The 21,543-nt window shown below is 36.3% G+C and overlaps 1 protein-coding gene across 2 annotated transcripts in view; it reads right to left on the minus strand.

Annotated features, from left to right (window-relative positions):
- The window catches only part of DPH6 (diphthamine biosynthesis 6), a 175,702-nt gene extending 154,419 nt beyond the window's left edge, over window positions 1–21,283 (minus strand). Inside the window, exons 1-3 of one of the 2 annotated variants that reach the window (XM_032343220.1) lie at window positions 20,920–21,259; window positions 17,226–17,320; window positions 3,579–3,772 (exon numbers count right to left, since the gene is read on the minus strand). In XM_032343220.1, coding sequence (XP_032199111.1) covers window positions 3,579–3,772; window positions 17,226–17,320; window positions 20,920–21,212 — 582 coding nt within the window. In that variant the 5' untranslated portion in view covers window positions 21,213–21,259. Of the gene's footprint in view, window positions 1–3,578; window positions 3,773–17,225; window positions 17,321–20,919 lie in introns of both variants that reach the window. The other variant, XM_032343221.1, reaches the window with a different exon arrangement.
- Window positions 21,284–21,543: the final 260 nt, after the last annotated feature.

The following is a 21,543-nucleotide window of genomic DNA, read 5'->3' on the forward strand; positions in this document are numbered from 1 at the left end:
GAAACAAAAAGCCAAAGCAGTTCAAGGTCTTATACCCACACATTCTTCTATACTGGGGAAAGTGTTTATCTTCTGCCAACAATTCACCATCCTAGGCTTCATTCTATTTGGTACACATAAGTTAACAAAGCCATCACCAATCTAATCTCTATAAGTCAGGAGAATGCTATATTGTGACTGGCTTCCCCTGGATTAATACCAACTCTGAATGGTCATTATGGGGAAGAAGACAGGGACATGCTGCCACTCAATAGGAAGCTTCAGAAGGGATACTGGAGAAACAACATTCAATATCCAATGCATTGTTGTGGTATTTCTGTACACCAACCATAAAGGCACAATCATAAAAGTTAACAGGGAGGAAAAAGACTCAGCTAAAAAGAACAAAAATCATATCAGCCGCAAAACTCTCATCAGCAAAATGCTAGCAGACCATGAAGCAGTATATTCAATGGTTTAAGGAAAAATTATTTTTCAATCTAAAATTTTAAGTTTAACCAATGTATCCATCAAATGTGAGGGCAGAAAAGAAATGCTATCAAAATGTAAGGATTTCAAACTACCTTCTCAATGGAAGTTTCCCAAAGATGGACTCTGAAGAGAGGGAATAATATCAGAAACAGTAAGAAGGGCCTCCAAAACACTGGAGAAAGAATGAATATGTTAATCCTTAAATATATTCTCCAGGGGGATATGGTGTTTAAATGTATCCTTCAGTAACAATTACATTTCTTCTATGACTTAAAAAGAAAACACAAAGAATTTGAAAATTACCAGGAAAAAATCCAAGTTATCTATATGCCAAATTAATCTAGATGAAAACCATGGAGAAATTTTAATATTAAATAAATTCTAAAGAAAAAAAAGCTTAGCCTATGAAAACCATGTAATCTTGTAACTTTGAAATATACATTTGTATCTACTTGTTATAATCACCTGGTCATCCATGAGATACAAAGGCTTATTATATTTCTAGTAGTTTTCAATACTTCTACAAAACAGTTAGGAAACTTAACTCCAAATTCTTCCAAGTCATTGTGACTTTTTTTCAGCAATTAGTTAAATTACATACTTTGCAAAAAGAAACATCTCCTATTCAAAAATTAGCTCTAGTATTTTGTGGAAAAAAGAGATATAAGAACAAAAGATTGACTTACATATAAAAGTCACAAAACTGCAACCTGTTACAAATAAATGTTTATAATGAAAATGAATCTAAATGCTTCCAATGCTCATTAATATCAAAGATTTAAAAATGCAATTCCATCTTTTTCTTAGAATGAGTAAACACTAACTTGAGGAATTATAGCTTTTCTAGATTCATTTTTTTCCACAATTACTCAATTATTCGTTAGAATATGTAAGACCTCTATTGGAATCCTTATATGAGTGCTTCATAAATGGATTAAACTATAAAAGTCTGGTTATACAATATCTTCTATAAAAGCAATATATTTCCAATATTTATATCCTTAAAATATCCTATAGTAAAACTAATATTTCTATACAGAAAAAGAAGGAACTATTTAGTCCCCGACAACTTGATAACATCTCTTTCAACTATAGTTATAATTATCATGTACGAACTTCCAAAGCAGTTGTCAAGATTTAACATTAGCATTAATTTATGTCATAACTGACGGTTACTATAAAGATAATGGGAAAGCATCCATTTCTCCAAAGACAGCATGGATCAAAAGGGAAATTTCTTCTTAATTACTACTAATCTGCCCATTTTTAATTAAATTGATTAGTAATTTATTATCTTTCCCTTTCTTGGAAGGCTGTCATTATCACATAGCTTCTCTAAAGTTATCAGTTATCAGTGATTTTTAAGCAATCCAATTACTTCTCATGTGAATCCCACCATTTTGTAATACTGGTTTATGCTAAAAACTTATTACCCAATTTCTTTGTACCCTGAAAAAGAAATTTTAAAAATGTAGACTTTGTACCTCAGTATTTCACACCTTAAAGTGAACAGTGTCAAGATCTTATTTATATAGAGAACACCATTTAAGTGGAAATTTTTATGCCTTTCTCCCTTGTTTGATAAGCAAAATAGTTGTTATTAATATGTATCTTCCCATAATCTTCCCTGTAATTTCCTTTGAAAAATATATGTTTCTTATACTATCTACAACTAAATAGTAAATTATGGCATTATTCCAAAAATTTTCCCTATCAGTTTTTTTTTAAAGGGTAAATAAAAATGAAAATGTTCTGACATACAAAATGAGATATATTTTAATTAAGCAAACTTTCAAAGAATTTAAGTGCTTCATATACTTTTCTTAATTAAAATCCTTAATTGGTATTAAGCTTTGATCAGTATCAAATTTTAAGTATAACACGGAAGTAGCTATTTGACACCAGCAAATTTTCATGACATTAGTTCATAATATAACTTCTGAAAAGCTGAGCTTCTGTGAAAAATGAGAAAAATAAAATGCAATGCCTCTTGGTAGAAAGGACAGAAATCTTCCTTTCTTTTGTGAAAATATGCTAAGACAAGCAGGAAACATCAGCTGTTTCATTAAATATGCCCTGTATGAACTGACTACAGCTTACTGAAAAACACTTCATATTAAGAATACAAAATGTAGTCAAATAGTTAACTATCAATATGAATGAAAAGATAATGGCTTAATATAAAATAATCTCCATGAATTAACATATAATGAATATAGTATATATTAGATATATGAGTCCCAGGTTTTCTCTCCTAAATTTTCTGTTTGAAAAAATGAACAATCAATGTATAATGGTTGCTAAACTCTATGTACTGGGGCTTAAGTATTTATTTATTTACTTATTTATTTATTTTCTTTCAAGAGTTTTATTTACTTGAGCAAGAGGGGGAGAGTGAAAGGATGAGCAGATGAGGAGCAGTGGGAGATGCAGACCCACCACTGAGCAGGGAGCCTGATATGGGGCTTGATCCTGGGACTCCAGGATCATGACCTGAGTGAGCTGAAGGTAGGCACTTAACCAACTGAGCCACCCAGGTGCCCCAGGACATAAGTATTTAATTCATAACTCTCTTACTAGATTTAAAGCAAGGCTCAGTCTCTTGCTTTCATTAGGTCTATTTAAATTTCACCATACCAGAAAGGTCTTGCTTGACCACCCCTTGTCATTACTTCTTATCATTCTTCTCCATAATACACCAAGTGTATGATTTGCTTGTCTGTCTATTGTCCATGTGCTTCCACTGAAAAGTAAGCTACCGCAGAACAGGGCTTTGTCTGATCTGTTCATTGTTCTAGACACATCTCCAGTGTCTAGAACTATATACCACACACACAGTACACATTCAATAAGTATTTGCCTAGAAAAAAAATCATGAAAAGATGACCAGCTACAAAATCCTAAGGAAAACTTAATTAAATATCATCTGACAATCCTGAATGCCAAATAACAAAAGTTTTGTTTTTAAATAGTATTTAATATAAAGGCATAATAAGTTTTCTTTTCTATCCAAAAAGATAAAATACCTTTCCAAAGAACAGTTGGGCCACTAACAGTTGTTATTTATTACTAAGTAATTCAGTTAATGTATTTGGTCACTGGCATACCTTAACAAGTTTCAAAAGCTCATAGAGATCTTCGACCTCATCACCTTCGCATTTGGTATACACTCGTCCTGTATCCACACTCCTTCCTCTTATGGTGCGGCGGTAGAGAGGAAGACCCATTGCTTCTGCATACAAATCAATAGCATGATGACCCACTGTCTGATACATGTAGCTATCCAGTTCATCTGCCCCCGCTGCAACAATGAAAATGGAAATAATCAGTAAAACAGAATGAAAAAGAAAAGAGATTTGAAAGTCCATCTGAGTTTTACTGCTTAGAGACTTACTACACTATTTATCTCTCTGCATTTACTAAGTGAAATAAAGGGGTAGAGTTGCACATTTGTCCATAGCTGCATCCACCTCACATCAGCTCTAGTCATCTCTACTGCTAATTACAAATACATATAAATTTTTAAAACTACATACAATGTTTAAAGAGAATAATATAGCCAATAAATTTTAATTAGTTTATTTGATTAAAGATTTTATTACATAAATGTTTCTCAAATCAATCAAGGTTATTTACAAAGTCATCTAGAGTTTAGGAAAAAAACCTTGACAAATACATGTAAAAATAAATCACAAGCTTTTGATATATTTTATATTCAGTATTTCAACAAGATATACAAAAATATATAAATTATCAGGGGGCACCTGGGTGGCTCAGTGGGTTAAAGCCTCTGCCTTCAGCTCAGGTCATGATCTCAGGGCCTTGGGATCGAACCCCACATTGGGATCTCTGTTCAGCAGGGAGCCAGCTTCCTCCCTCTCTCTCTGCCTGCCTCTCTGCCTACTTGTGATCTCTCTCTCTGTCAAATAAATAAGTAAAATAAAATATATATATATATATAAAAATATATTATGAGGCAGTCCAAGACGGCTGCATGAAAAGACCCTGAACTCACCTCCTTCCTCAGATATATCAGAACTATAGTTATGTATGGAATAATTCCCCGTGAATTCTAGCTGAATAGCTCCCTTCACAAGGGATAAAAGGGCCACATCAAGGTGGCAGAAGCAGACTCGATCTCACCCCAAACCCAGCAGTGATCTACAACAAGGAGGGAGCTTACAATACTGAAGCCTCTCTCTGAGGAGTGAAAGGTTTACGCAGTCTGACACCTCAACCCTGTAGGACCTGCACAGGAAAGACAAGGCCTCGAAAACATCTGGCTTTGAAAACCAGTGAGGCATACACCCAGGAGGACTGGGAGACTGCAGGGATTTGAGATGTTCATTTTGAGGAGCTTGTGCAATGACTCACTCCTCCCAGGACCCCGCACAAAGTCAGCAGTTTGAGAAACGACTGGATTATATGAATATTTATTTAATGTTAAAGTGACTTTGAAGGGATAGAGACAAATGAGGACTTTCTTTGGGGATGGAGAGCACCATTTTCCCACTCTCCATCTCTCTTTACCTTGCTAGTACTTGTGGCAAGTGCAGGTGTCTGGCTCCCAATACTTTTCTCCTATGTGGGTAAAGTTATGGGCATGCCCCACCCTCAGGGCACTTTCCTGGCCCTGGTAAATCCACAGGTGAGCCCTACCTCCGTGCTCTTTTTCTACGTTGCCAAAGCTGTGGGCATGTCCTACCCCAGTGCTCCTCCCACTACTTGCTAAAGCCATGAGTATGCTCTACACCCAGCGCTCTTCCCCCTGCATCACCAAAACCATGAACAGCTCACCCTCAGCACTCTCCTGCAGCCTGACTAAAGCTGGCCACCAAGCACAGTCCACACAAGTGACACCCCTTGATCACCGCAACCCGGTAGCCAAAGGGGCTTCTGTTTCTGGGCCCCACAACCAGAGAGACAGTTCTGCACAGGTTACCAAACCCACAGCACTGCTGCAGACAGCAGAATGAACTCATCTCAAGTCTGCCTGTGAAAACGGCCCATCTACTTGTCCTGGAGCTTCAACCTGAGGGACAGGCTTCATGTTAGTCACATATTGAGAAATTATAGAGGTGCTCTCAGGGACCACAGGCAGGGAGATGAGCCCTGCCTTCTTTGAGCCCCAACATGGCCTTGTCACAGTCACTGCTACCTCCCAGAAAGAAGCTTACACACTTGTCAGAAGCCCTGCTTTTTTTAACTGTTGCCCAGGGGACACATCCAGATCTCCCGGTCTGGCAGCAGAGTTTACTCTTGTGGTCCCACAGAAATGTATATATTTGCATTCTTCAAAAGCTGCTGCCTGAGGATCTAGTGTCCAGAAACTAGGTCTTGATTAAGATCACTCTATTTGGAAGGCACAAACAAGTCAGCTGCAAAAGACTGGGAGCAAGGGACAACAGTTGAAAAGGACTGCTGCCACGAGCAACTCTATAGTCTCACTTTTATTGGATAGAAAACAATAGCCAACAGAAGGATTGATGAAGGTCAAACGTTAATCCCGTCTTGCAGACAAGCAAGAAGGAGGATAAAGTTTATAGTTAACCAAGCACATTCAAAGGACTCATCTAACTAACAACCAGCACTTCTGGGAAGAGAAAGGAGCGATCACGAAAAAGGGAAGCAGGCGGTTTTCGTTCCACCCTGAGCTGACCGGGTGTTCCCAGGTGCTCGGCTTCCCTGAAGCAGGCGGCATTCCGCCCTGGACGGGCCCGGCGTTCCCGGCTGCCAGGCTTCTGTGAAGGGGCGGCGTTCTGCCCTGAGCGAACCAGGCATCCCCAGCTGCCCAGCTTCTGTGAAGGGGCGACATTCCGCCCTGAGCGAGCTGGGCATCCCCAGCTGCCCAGCTTCACGGTCGTACATCATCCTTCTCCCCAAAGACCTGTTGTCAGTATATGTATTTCTTAAGGCCATATCTAAATGTGCTTGGCAACTAGTAAAATCCTCCAGGGGTTACAGTTTAAGTAACAAATTGTTCCGAGGGGCAGCAGTCCTTTTCGACTGTTGTCCCCTGCTCCCAGTCTTTTGCAGCTGACTTGTTTGTGCCTAATTCTTCTCTCGTCGCCGACTGGAAGCGGCAGGAACACTGACAGATCTTGGCACACCTTCAACAATGGGGATCTATCAAAAATAAATAAGTCTATTTAGACAATCACAAAAATTTAGGAGACAACCAAGAGCTAGGGCAAAGTTGAACAACAAGTTCATCTCCTATAGAAGTCCACTCCTTTAAGACTAGAAGAGGTATCTGTTGCATCTAATAACAGAGCAAACAAAGAGAGTAAAGCAAAATGAAGAAACAGAGGAATATGTTCCAACTGAAAGAACAAGAAAAAACATCAGAAAAACAATGAAGCGGAGTTAAATAATTTACCTGATAAAGAGTTCAAAGCAGTATTTATAAAGATGCTCACTGAATTCAAAAGAAGAACGGATGAGCGCAGTGAAACTTCAACAATGAGACAGAAAATATAAGAAACTACCAAACAGAAGTCACAGAGCTAAAGAATATAAAAACTGAACCAAAAAATACACTACAGGAGTTTAATAGCAGACTAGAAGAAGTAGAAAAAGTGATCAGTGAGCTGCAAGACAAAGCAATGGAACTCACCCAAAAAGAGCAGTAAAAAGAAAAAAAATGAGTGAAGATATTTAAAATGACTTATAAGACAACATTAAGGGTAATAACATTCATATTACTGAGGTTCCAGAAGGAGAAAAGAGAAAGAAGCAGAAAGCTTATTGAAGAAATAATGGCTAAAAACTTCCCTGAGGAAACAGACATCCAAGTTCAGAAAGCAAAGAGAGTTCCAAATAAGATGAATCCCCCAAAATGCATACCAAGACACATTATAATTAAAATATCAAAAGGTAAAGATAAAGAGAGAATATTAAAATCAGTTAGAAGGGGCATTTGGGTGGCTCAGTCCTTAAGCGTCTGACTTCAGCACAGGTCATGATCCCAGGTTCCTTGGATCAAGCTCTACAGGTTCCCTACTCAGAGGAAAGCCTGCTTCTCCCTCTCCCCCTCCCCCTCCCCTTGCTTGTGTTCCTTCTCTCGCTATTTCTCTCTCTCTGGCAAATAAATAAATAGATAAATAAATAAATCTTAAAAACAAAAAAGGTAGTAAGAAAATAAACTAGTTACATACAAAGGGAACACCCCCTCCCCTACATAACACTATCAGCTGATTTTTCAGCAGAAACTTTGCAGGCCAGAAAATAGTATCAAAATACACTTAAAGTGCTGAAAGGGAAAAGAAAACAAAACAAAATAAACAAAGCAAAACAAAACAAAACGTCCAACCAATAATAATCTACCTAGCAAAATTATCAGTCAGAATTGAAGGAGAGATAATGATTTTTCCAGACAAGAAAAACTAAAGGAGTTTACCACCATTAAACTGGCCTTATAAGAAATTTTAAAGGGACTTCTTTAGGGTATAAAGAAAAGGCACTATCTAATAACTAGAACACATATGCAAGTAAAAATCTAATGGGTTACGGCAAATATATAGTAAAGAGAGTGAATTAACCATTTATAAAATCAACATAAAGGCTGAAGAGCAAAAGTAGAAACATTAACTATAATTATAATAGTCAGTTTAGGGATATACAAGATTAAAAGATACCCAATATAATATTAAAAACACAGAGTGTAGGGGAGGGAATGTAGCTTTTAAAATGCATTCAGATTAAAGTTGCTATCAACACAAAACAGACTGTTATATATAGACTGTTAGGTATATATGAAACTCATGGCAACCAAAAACCAAAAATCTATAGTAAATACACAAAAGATAATAAGAAAGGAACATAAACATAATGCTAAAAAAAAAAAAAAAAAAAAGGCATTAAACCACAAGGGAAGACAGCAGGAAAAGAAGAAATTAACAGAGAGAAACCACAAAAAAGCAGGAAACTTAACAAAATGGCAATAAGTTACATACCTATCAATAATAACTTTAAATGTAAATGGACTACATTTTCCAATCAAAAGGCACAATGTAACTGAAAGGATTTATTTAAAAAAAAAAAAAGGCAAATCACAAGGCTCATCTCTTTTGCCTAAAAGAGACTAACTTTAGATAAAGGACACACAAAAGAAGGAAATAAAGGGATTTGAAAAGATATTCCATACAAATGGAAATAAAGCTGACAAAACAGACTTTAAAACAAAGACAGTAACAAAAGACAAAAAGCACCATATAATGATAAAAGGATCAATCCAAAAAGATGTAAAATTTGTAAATGAAGAACCTAATTATATAAATATTACCAGATTGAATATTACTGGACTAAAAGGAGAAATGAACAGTAATACAATAATAGTAGAGAACTTTAATACCCCTACTTACAGCAATAAATTGATCATCCAGAGAGAAAAATCAACAAGGAAATATAAGCCTTAAATGAATGACACAAGACCAGATGAACTTGGTAGATTTATAAAGAACACCCTATCCAAAAGCAGCGGAATACACAGATTCTTCTCAAATGCACATGGAACTTTCTCCAGGATAGATCTCATGTTAGACCAGAAAAAAACTCAATAAATTTGAGAAGTCTGAAATAATATCAAGCATCTTCTCTAATGGTATGAAAACTAGAAATGGTATGAAAACCATTTTCTGAATGGTATGAAAACTAGAAATCAATTACCAGAAGAAAACTGGAAAGATCACAAGTATGTGGAGATTAAACAACATGCTACTGAAATAATGCATCAATAAAGAAATCAAAGGGGAAGTCAAAAAATACCTTGAGACAAATGAAAATCGAATTAAAACAATCCAACAACTATGGGATGCAGCAAAGGCAATTATTAGAGGATAGTTCATAGCAATACAGACCTACCTCAAGAAACAAAACAAATCTCAAATGCACAATTTAACTTAACATCTAAGGAACTAGAAAAAGAATAAACATAGCCCAAAGTTAGAAGTAAGGGAACAACACAGAGTATAGCAGAAATAAATGAAGTAGAGACTAATAAGACAAAAGAAAAGATCAATGAAATTAAGAGCTGGTTCTTGGAAAAGATAAAATTGACAAATCATCTAGGTTCAGGAAGAAAATAAGAGGACTTTGAATAAATAAAATCAGAAATGAAAGAGGACACGTTACAATTGATACCACAGAAATACAAAGGACCATAGGAGTTACTAAGAACAATTATACGCCAATTAGGCAATGTAGAATGAATGTTTTTAGAAACATATGGTCTTCCAAGACTAAATCATGAAGAAATTGAAAATCTGAAGAGACTGATAACTAGTAAGGAGACTGAATCAGGAATCAAAAACAAAAAATAACATAAGACCAAATGGTTTCACTGGTGAATTCTACCAAACTAAAAAAAAAGGTTTTATACCTATCCTTAGCAAACTCCTCCAAAAAAAAAAAAACTCAAGAATACTTCCAAACTCATTTTACAAGGCCAGCTTTACACTGATAACAAACCAGAGCAGAATACCACAAAACAAGAAAATAACAGCCAAATATCCCTAATGAACACAGACACAAAAATTCTCATCCTGAATTCAATAATATATTAAATACAATATATTAAAAGGAACATACACTATGATCAAGTGAGATTTACTCCAAAGTACTAAGATGGTTTAACATCTGCAAATTAATTAACATGAGGCACCACATTAGCAAACGAAGGCTAAAAATCATATGATCACCTCAACAGTGTAGAAAAAACATTTGACAAAATTTGGCATTCATTTATAATAAAAATTCTCAGCAAAATGGATACAGAGGGAATGTACCTCAACATAATAAAGGCTATATATGACAAGACCACAGCTAGCATCATACTTGGTGAGATGTTGAAAGCTTTTCCTCTAGGATTGGATGAGACCATTCTCATCACTTTTTTTAAAAAAGTGTATTTGAGAGAGAGAGAGCGTGAGTGGAGAGAGGAGAAGTGACAGAATCTCAAGCAGACTCCACAATGAGCACAGGGCTCAACACGAGTTTTGATCCTACAACTCATGAGATCATGCCCTGAGCCAAAATCAAGAATTGGATGCTTAACTGACTGAGCCACCCAGGCACCCTATCACTCTCATTGCTTTTATTCAACATAGTCCTGGAAGCCCTGGACACAGCAATTAAGCAAGACTTTAAAAAGTCCACATTAGGAAGAACTGTCACAATTGCAGATGACATGATACTATATAGAGAAAACCCTACGGACTCCACAAAAATATTAGAACTAATGAATGAATTCAGAAAAGTTGCAGGATACAAAATCAGTATACAGAAGTCTGTCACATTTTTATACACTAATGACAAACCACCAAAGAGAAATTAAGAAAGTAATTCCATTTACAATTGCATCAGAAAGAATAAAATACCTACTAGAAATGAATCTCACCAAGGAGGTAAAAGTCCTGCATACTGAAAACTATAAAGTATTGGTGAAAGAAACTGAAGAGGACACAAATAAATGCAAAGATATTCCATACTTGTGGGTTGGAAAAATTAACATTGTTAAGATGTCCATACTACCCAAAACAATCTATAGATTCAATGCAATATCTATCAAAATTCCCATGACATTTTCACAGAACTAGACCAAATAATTTTAAAACTTACATGGAACCACAAAAAGACCCTGAATGGCCAATCTGGAGAAAGAAGAGCAAACAAGGAGGTGTCAAGCTCCTTGACTTCAAACTGTTCTACAAAGCTATAATAACCAAAACAATATGGTATTGGCATAAAAACAAACACATAGATAAGGGGAAAAGAATAGTGAGCCCATAAATAAATCCACAATATATGGTAAATTACTTTACTACAAAGTAGGAGCCAAGAATACACACTGTGGAAGGGATAATCTCTTCAATAAATGGTGCTGAGAAAGCTGGACAGCCACTTTCAAAAGAATGAAACCACATATATCATATACAAAAAGAATTCAAAATAGATTAAAGACTCGAACAAATTAGAATTAAAAATAGATGAAAGACCTGAAACCACAATAGTTCTACAAGAAAACACAGATGGTAGGTTCTCTGACATTGGTTTTGGCATTGAATTTTTGGATTTGACTCCAAAAGCAAAACTTAGCAAATGGGACCAAACCAATCTAAAAAGATTCTACCCAGCAAAAGAAACTATCAACAAAATGAAAAAGGAACCTGCTGAATGGAATAAAATATTTGCAAATCATATACCCAATAAGAGGTTAATAGTCAAAATATATTAAAAAATGTATATAACTTGAGAGCAAAACAAAACAACCCAAACAATCCAAATAAAAATGGTCAGAGGATCTAAACAGACATTTTTCCAAGGAAGAATAGAGATGACCAAATGGCACATGAAAATATGTTAAACATCACTAATTATGAGAGAATTGCAAATCAAAACCACAATGACCACTGAATACTGGCTAGAATGGCAATTATCACAAAGATAAAAAATGACAAGCGTTGGAGAGGATGTGGAGAAAAGGGAATCCTTCTACACTACCAGTGGGAATGTAAACTGATACAGCCAATATGGAAAAACAGTATGGAGATCACTCAAAAAATTAAAACTACCACTACCATATGATCCAGCAATTACCTCTGGATATTCATCCAAAGAAAACAAAAATGTTTCAAAAAGATACATGCACCCCCATGTTCACTGCAGCATTATTTGCAATTGCCAGGATATAGAAATAATATAGGTTTCTATCAGTGGACAAATGGATATAGAAGATGTGGCATATATACTGCTACACACAAGGGCATTATGCTAAGTGGAATAAAGTCAGATAGAGAAAGAAAAATATCAAATGACTTCACTCACATGTGGAATTTAAAAGAAAAAAACAAAAAACAAAAACAAAATCATACAGATAAAGAGAACAGATTTGTGGTTATCAGAGGGAAAAGAAATTGAAGGAGGATGGGCAAAATGGGTGAAGGTGGTCAACTGTGTGGTGATGGATGGTAAGCAGATGTGTTGTGGTAATCACTTTGTAGTTTAAACAAATACTGAATTATTACATTGTGTACCTGAAACTAGTATGCTATATATACCAATTATATGTTATATATCCCAATAAAAATAATAAAAAGTTACCATATCTCAGGTGGAGCCATAAGTTTTGTAATATATTTTAAATAAAATTGTCTATCTTAGAAAGGAAAACGAAATTCAATATTGTTAGTTAAATATGAGTACAGAAACATAACTTAAGCTAAGCAATAACATAATCATGGTTGTCACAAGAGTCCACAAATACTGACATAGGTAAAATAAATGAGTTACATCAGACTTTTTGATGATACAAATAAACTGACAAATATATTGGAACAGACTTTTTGATCTTATACATTTACTTTTTAGAAAAAAGAATCATGAAGGTACAAAATATTATTTGCAAATATTCATCATAGCATTATTCACAATACACTAAAATTATTGTGTATTCACATAATGAAATACTATGCAACCATTAATATAATTTTGAAGAAAAGCATTTTCTTTTTTTTTTTTAATTTATTATTGAAGTATAATTCATATACAATGTTGTATTAGTTTCAGGTGTGCAACATATCGATTCGACAATTCTATACATTGCTCAATGCTTACCACAATAAACACAGTCACCATCTGCCACCATGTAACATTATTACAATATTATTAACTATATTCCCTATGCTGTGCTTTACAACCCGATCTGATAAATATATCTGTATCTCTTAACCTAATTCATCTATTTCACCCATTCCCTCCACCCACTTCCCCAACCACCACTAGCTGTTTTCCACATTTAAGAGTCTGTTTTCTTGTGCTTGGTCATTTGTCCAGTTTAAAATCCACATATAAATGAAATCATTTATTTCATATATATTTCAATATATATTTCAATATATTTCAATATTTGTCTATCTTAGTCTGACTTATTTCACTTAACACAATGCCCTCTAGACCCAGCCATGTTGCTGCAAATGAAGAAGGAGCATTTTCTAAAGCGTGTTCTATAGAGTAGGAATCGCATGAGATATTAATAGATACTGGATGCAAAAAGGATTCCACAATCAAATAGCTTTATTAAAAATGGAAAGAACCATGTTAAGTACGTATCTTTGCTGAATTCTTCCTAGGCTAATGTGCTTTAAGCTACTCCAATAAGGGGAGAGTATGAATGGTCTCTGAAATGGTCTTAGAAGACTACATTGCATCAGGTATCTGTGTTTCAAAGAAGATACCTAGGGAATGCTGTGATGGGATAATACTTAATGACATGGGAGATGTTCACACTATGTTAGTAAGTAAAAAAAAAAGTCACAAACAATTTGTTTGACCTATATGTATGGATGCGTGTATGTATGTACATATGACAAGAATATCTAGTGAATGTGAGTATGAAGGATAATTTACAAAAAGGGATGAAAAACTGTATTTTAAGGGCCCCTTCTGTGATCAAAACCATTACCATATGACATCACATTTTGGCCCACCAGGTCTGAACCCAACTCACACAGCATACTGGCTTCCATGTACCTGCATTATTATTATGTAACTGTCTATTCCTGGCCACAGTAGGAAGTACAGATATAGCCAAAGTCACCTAAAAACCTTTCATCTTAATCTCATCTCAGACTTAGACTGTATCTATAAATGTATTAGTTTTAAAGTACATTGATACAACTGAATTTATATATTTAAAGAATTCTGAGTTTCTGAGCAAGAAACCTCCTGATGTCAGCTAATAATTACAACATTTTACTGACTGGGGTGCTTGGGTGGTTCAGTGGGTTGAGCATCTGACTCTTGATCAGCTCCTGTCAGTCTCAGTCTTGAGCCCCCTGTCTGACTCAGTGCTCGGTGCTCAATGGGGAGTCTACTTGGGATTCTCTCTTTCCCTCTCCCAATTCCCAACCCCCCACCCCTGCCCCTGCTCATGTGCTTGTGCTCTCACTCTTTACCTCTCTCTCACTCTCTCTCTGATAAATAATGAATCTTAAAAGAACAACAACAACATTTTACTGACTTCAAAAACCTAGAAAACAATTTTCCTTTAAGGCTCCATTTAGTCCTAACCACAATGTAACTTGTATTAATGGAACCTACATTGCAACAATGCTATGAGATCAGATAAAACCAAAAGGCTCCCCTGTTGCCTGAAGCACCTCAATTAACATGCCACAAAAGTTCCTACTACATAAAGAGATGGTTTTGTGAATTTTAAGACAAGTTCACATTATCCCCATTGATGGGAATACATTCCTTTTCAGACTACCCATTGAAAACCCCGTGCCATGAATTCACTCTAACAAGTTTTATACTGGAGTCCTCTCTACCAGTTATTCCTCATTAAGATTTCTTTTGCAACATGTTTGGGGGACAGGGGAAAAAGTCAATCAATGAAACATTCAACAATCCACCAACTTCCTGCTGACTTTAAATCAAGATTAGCTAAACCCTTTCCATCTACTAACCCACAACCATCTATTCTCTTCCACTACAATTACTTTAGTTTCAGCTGATTTTCCAGCCTTTACTTCATAAGATTTTAATTCCATTTACTACTGAATTTTTTCTCACTAACAGTATTCTAAGTAAATGTCTCCACACCATTCTGAGGTATAATTTAGAGATACACTTTGTTTATCATTTTACCCATCCTGCCAGTGAACCATGAGACATGGAAGATTATACATTAATGATTCAGTACAAAGTCACTATAATAATTCAAGTAGAAAAGCTTAAGACAAGATCGAAACTCCAGGAAGGGAAATTATATCATTGAATGTATTATATATGATACAAACTTCTGCCTTTTAAATATCAAGACCTCCCAAACAGAAAGCTTAAAAAACCCACTTGCCCGATTAGCTACAAGGAGTAAGGGAATTTCTTCCCTTTGATAATAGAACATAAGTCTACAACAAAATTCTGCTTCTTCTTTTACAATACAGAAGTTCCAGTATGTTCCCACTCACCCTTAGTCAAAAAGTTTTCTCTTTATCATTTAAAGTCAGAAAAAAAGGTCATTTTCCACACATTTCTAAAATGCTATTATTCATCATTGCAATCCTAGTGCAAAATCCTAGAGTATGTGTTTCCCCATGACCCTCTATAAGACCCATTTTCTCTTCCTATAAAATATTTCTAACCTCTGTCTTCCCACATCACTTTCAGCATTACTTGGGTCTTAAAATGTGAAGGAAAGAAATTTCAAGTATCTGACTGAAATACCTGCTTGCTCTTCCAGGCCTAATTCTAGTTAGGTCATTATTCATCTGTCCACCAGTAACAGAGTAAATGCCTACCAGAGGCACAGAGCTGTCCCAAGTGCTGAGGTGCAATTAAAACATAGAAGATACAGAAAAGAAACATAGAAGATATGACCTTCCTCTCAAGAATCTTAAAAGCAATCTATTTGGGGATAAAAGTCAAAGACAAAATAGATAGACAACAACTGTAAAATGATATAAAAACAAAAATTCAACAGACTGGCAGCCTTGAGGAAGGAAGGAAGGAAGGAAGAAAAAAGGGACATATTTAGCGCTAGATTCAGATTCAACTAAATTTACTGGATGCTTACTTCATGCCAGGAACTCTAATTAGTGTTTTCACATATACTACTCATTTAATTCATCCTAAAATAACAATAGAGCAAAAGCATGGTCTTGAAAAAAGCTGAGTAAAGGGGATGATAAAAAGATCTTACTAGAAGAGCCATGTGGAGAAGCAATTTAAATAAAGTCAGACAAATGTTAATCTCTCCCTATTATACTTAACAGATAATATCTATAGTTATATGGGTATAATAGAACAGTATAAAACACAAATTGGTGTATATTTTTCTTTTATTTAAATTCTAATTGGGGGAAAAAAAAAAACACCCAGATGTGGCAATAGATGTTAACTAATCTTGCGGTAATCATTTTGCAATATATACAAACACCAAATCATTAACTTGTACGGCTAAAATTAATATAATGCTGTGTCAGTCAGATCTCAAAAAATAACAGAAATTACTGAAGGTTGAATCCTAACATCCATTGTTCAAATTGTGTTCTTATTGGGAACTGGGCTCACTGCAGATGTAATTAGTTAAAATGAGATCATTAGGGTGGCCTTTTAATCCATTAGACTCATGTCCTTGCCCATAGAGGAAACTTGGACACCGACAAGGACACAGGGAAAACCAACTTTCTGATAAAGGAAATTTCATGGGGAAGAAAAGTGAGAAACACAGCTAAAATGAGGTCTGTGAATTATCTGTGGATGTCCTTGTTATCACGGGCAAATAAAAAGCAGAAATGTGTTGCTTTATGCCTCTCTCAAGTCTTACATGTTTAGCTTATATCTAAGATGGATCATTTATCAATATATGTCTTACTTCTCAAGCTCCTAGAGGTTGTATCTTATTTATCTGTGTGTTGGTTAAAACACTTGGGAGTTTTATGGAGGAACAACAGTACACGCTGAAGATTCAGGGGTTCAAGTCTCAGCTCTGCAAGTTTGTTCTAGCTATCTACCTTGGACAAATTTATAAAACTGTGAGTCTCAGTATCCTTGTCTAATAATGCTCTCTAGGAGTTCTTATGAAGATCAAGGACATGTAATTAAAAACATTTAGCATAGAACCTAGCATCTAATTAGGTGCTAAATATATATTAGTTCTATTTTTGTCTTTGCATGCTGTACACAATAGAATGCAATTATAAAGTTGGAGTTCCAGTCCTTTAGAAAACTTCCTATTAAAGGTAAGCACTTACCTTGGTTTTCAGCTGGTCTCAGATTTGCTAAAGCAACAATCTGATGCCCAGCAGCAATGCACTGCATCATATTATAACAGCTATCCTTCCCACCACTAAAAAAGAAATAAAAAGATAAATATCAGGTTACTGACCATTATTAAGCATAGAATCATTAGATATCAAAATATATTTACTCAACTTTTCTGAATACTTGAGAGGCTGCTATACAATTAAGACACAAAAAAAACCACATGTAATTTCCATCACATAAGAAAACTGAGCAAATGAATCTGAATGTATAAGGCTACTATTCATAAGGGCTTATGAAATTATGTGCCATTATCAAAGATCACTCTTAACAAAATACAGTAAACTTGGTTTATAATAGTGGCTTTCCTTTATATACAAAGGGCTTCAAAAATTTTTTAAAAATGATTTCATTTTACAATCTAGCTAAAGAGCTATTATATATATTCCTCAGATGAAATTTTCTATGGAAAAACAGAAAAAAGATCTATTCTGTTCTCCTGTCAGAAATCTAACAATTTGTGACCATCACCAACTAAAGGGTCTAATTAAAGATTTGAGATCCAATCTAATGACAAAGTTTGATGTACTGGGTGGGTTCTTATTCTGTAGAGATAGAAAACAAAATGCTAAAATACACTGATGAAGTTAAACATCAGTACCATTAGTACTTTAGCCATCACTATCCAGATGCTGGCAGGGTATGCTTGAGCCTTAGAGCTAATAAACAGATTGAAAGAACTTGTAAATTCTAGGACCATATCTACTGAAAGCAGGGGCATATAACTTAGTCAAGACAAGTAGTTTCATCTATAACAAGGCTGAATGACAACCTTTATGTCAATGGCAACCTCTATGACAAGTTCATCTATAACAAGGTTGAATGGCAACCTCTATTTTGGTTTAAACTCTATTGCTTCTCACTATACATATTTCTTCCTTTCTTATCATTGCCTCTCTTCCCACTCTCCCTTCCCTTTCTTTCTAATTTTTGCCTAAAATCTGCAAGTGTATCTACAGGAAATAGATATATTCACAGCCCAAGAAACTTTTAAAAAGAGACTGTTCATCCTAGAAGCTAGTCCTTTTGCCTTATATTTTAGTTCCCAACATTTATTTGCTTCTACTATATCAAATCATTAACTACTGTTCCAGAACTTCTCATGGGGAGACCTTGAGAGGCACAGTAAAATTATACATTATTCTCCCTTTTCTCAGACTCTGATATTCCATTATTATATCTTCCACAACTTTCCCTATTGAACTTCACTGCTCTATTTTCTCAAGACAAAAAGATTTGGCTAATTCTTTAGAATATCTAGAACATCAAAGATGAACAGGTATACAACCACAATTATAATTCTTTAGAATACTAAAGATTAAAGGGCATCATCTACAATCAGAACTCAGCTTTATAATTCACTTGAAAATGTGCTAAAATCTCAAACATGGTTTTAAAACAGTATTTCCCAGGTGCACCTGGGTAGCTCAGTCAGTTAAGCATCTGCCTGCCTCTGACTCAGATCATGATCCCACGGTATTGGGATCAAGCCGAGCATCAGGCTCCCTGCTCAGCTGAGAGTCTGTTTCTGCCTCTGCCCCTGCTCCTGCTCTCTCTCTCTCTCAAATAAATGAATAAAATCTAAAAAACAAAACAAAACAAAATCCAAAAAACCAAACAAACAAAAAACAACAAAAAAAACAGTTATTTCTCAAACTGTGTTCTATGGAACACTAGTGTCCAACAAAGATTTTAAGAACAAAAAGGTTTAAGGAATGTTGAGTAACTTACTCACATTCAGAATATTACAAAGTACATAAGCATATGTTAGGTGAGAAGTCCTATAAAAGATTGAAATTTTAGTTCCCAACTCTGGTATACTAAGCAGTTACTCAATGTGCCTGGGTACATGCTTCATTATAAAACTAGAGAATGGTTTAGCTAGTCCTCAAGCTGTCATTCAACTGTAAAACTGACTAATTCAATCTTTTGTGTATAAGGAGAACAATGTTCTTTATGTTCTAAAGATATCGTGAGAATCTTGGTTTCACTTACTCCCTAGAGCAAACAAACATATTCCATCTCTCATTTTAGCACACATACACACACACACAAGATATATTACAAATAGATCCACTGTATTTAAGTTTAAATTCATATATATTCAAATGTATATTCATATAAATGTATGTATTATGTATGCATTCATATTCATATATAAAATTGTTATATATTCATACTTACAGCATTCATTCTCCTAACATTTATACATTTATATATATTTCTTACAATCTAGCAAGAATTTTCCAACATTGCCATTTTTAAGTAATTTCCTTTTTTATAATAGAGTAATATATGCACATTACTGAATATTTACTGTAATGGATTACAGCAATCTTCTATCCTTCCTTCCAAGATCTCAATCTTCAGTTGCTGTGTCTTACTTCAATAGCTAAACTTTAGGCAAATCACATATGATGTGAATTACTCATTTCCTGAACTACTTTTTATTCTTGTCTATTTGATCAAATGAAGACCACAGTGGTCAGAGATTAATCACTTACTTTACGGAAGAAATTTACAGAATAACAGTAATTAGTTTGACGTTATAGAGTCCCCAAAATGGCACTGAAGTAAAATAAATTGGAATATTCCAATCACTACAGAAGGGATTCAAATGTTACATCAAGAGTTCTTAATAGGTCACTATTGTTAGCCAGTATCAATTAACTAGGACATTGAACAAAAACGTGTAAGAAATATTCAATGGGCTTACAAAAGAAAACATGGTTTGTTGTGTATTTCAGATACTCTGTACAGGTCCAAACCTCATCAAATATTGAAGTACTGCAGTCTACAGTCCCTTTTTAATGTTACTAAGTTTACTTTTGCTTCAGCTTACAGATTGCATATGGAAACATTTAAACTGACCTGTCTTTAGTTATTTTAGGACTTACTTGAGACACCTAAATATAATGCGTTACTATAGATTTAAAACTTCTTTTGGAATAGACTACGTTACCATAGGTCAATCTAAAAGCACTTAAGGTGTCTGTAGCAAAAGCAATTAGATATAGGATAAAACTAACACAATTCCACCTTAACCCCGAGGGAAGAGACCCTTTTCCTGTACTTGAGCCCAAGGTAAAACACACCTTTGTCGTAATCAGGTGAGACAGGGGTGGCCTTAAGTGGGAGGGGCCTGGAGCTATTAACAGCCTGGGGAGAGAAAGGCCGACCCGAAGGACCGAGCAGAAAGACTGAAGGAACTATTGTAGAGAACTGGCTCTCAAAGGTCACTGCCCATCACACTTTTTAAGAATGCAACCCTGGGCCGTGTCACGGTAGTGAAACCAGCGTTCTGGCGGGAGACGCAGACATGGGTGGGTTTTAAAGTCCCCCCTGTGCATCCAAGTTTGAGGGTCAGGAAAAAACAGAGAGGCGGGGACAGGCACACAGGACGAGCGCCAGTCCCAGGCGGCGGGACACGCCGGGCCAAGCAATGGCCTGAAAACTCCGCCTCTTCCTGTGACCGGGAGGAGCGGCTGGATGCCCCGACACGCGGTTCCCACAAAAACTCTCTTTTCCGCGCAACCGAAAGCGCCGGCTGCAGCTCCCACCAATCAGCAGGAAAAGATGACAGACTGGCAGGGGAGGAGGAAGGCCACTCCGGCGCCGCGTTACCTGATCAGAGCCGCGACCCTCATGCTGGGCTCAGTGCGCGTGCGTGCGGAGGGCGGGGGCGGGAGCCGGGGAGTCGCCGCCGCAGCCGTAGCGGTAGCCGTAGCCGCCGCCGCGGCCCGCCGTGACGCGCGCCTGGGCCTCGCGCGGGTGTTCGCCTCGCCGCCTGTCAGCGGCCCAGCGCGGCGACCCTTGGGGCTACCTGCAGGACGCCTGGCCGGGGAAGACGCGCCATATCGGCGCCTTGTGCCTGTGACAGGGACTTCCTGGCCCAGAAAAGATTGATATTTAGGCATGGCCTGACCACCTAAGTGAGGGCACTGAAGCTGCTCGGGGAAGGGCAGGGTCGGCGTCGCCGGGCCCTAGTGCGGTGGCCGTGGATTTGTTTTGGTAGGAGAATATTCAAAGTCACTTGTGTTGCAAATTGAAACACTTTGAACGTGCAGAGGGAGCGGAAGTTTGCCTTTACTTCCTCAGCCACCTGCAAAAAACTAACTGCACCCTTTAGTGGTTTTTTGTTTTTGTTTTGACCTTCTATGTCCTCTATGGAACTAGCCTTCTATGGAACTAGCCTTCTATGGAACTAGCCCCCTGACCTTGAAGTTCCGTGGGGTTTGGACCTTTGCG

The sequence above is a fragment of the Mustela erminea genome, chromosome 5 (genome assembly GCF_009829155.1).
Source record: "Mustela erminea isolate mMusErm1 chromosome 5, mMusErm1.Pri, whole genome shotgun sequence".
NCBI classification, from domain to species: domain Eukaryota; kingdom Metazoa; phylum Chordata; class Mammalia; order Carnivora; family Mustelidae; genus Mustela; species Mustela erminea.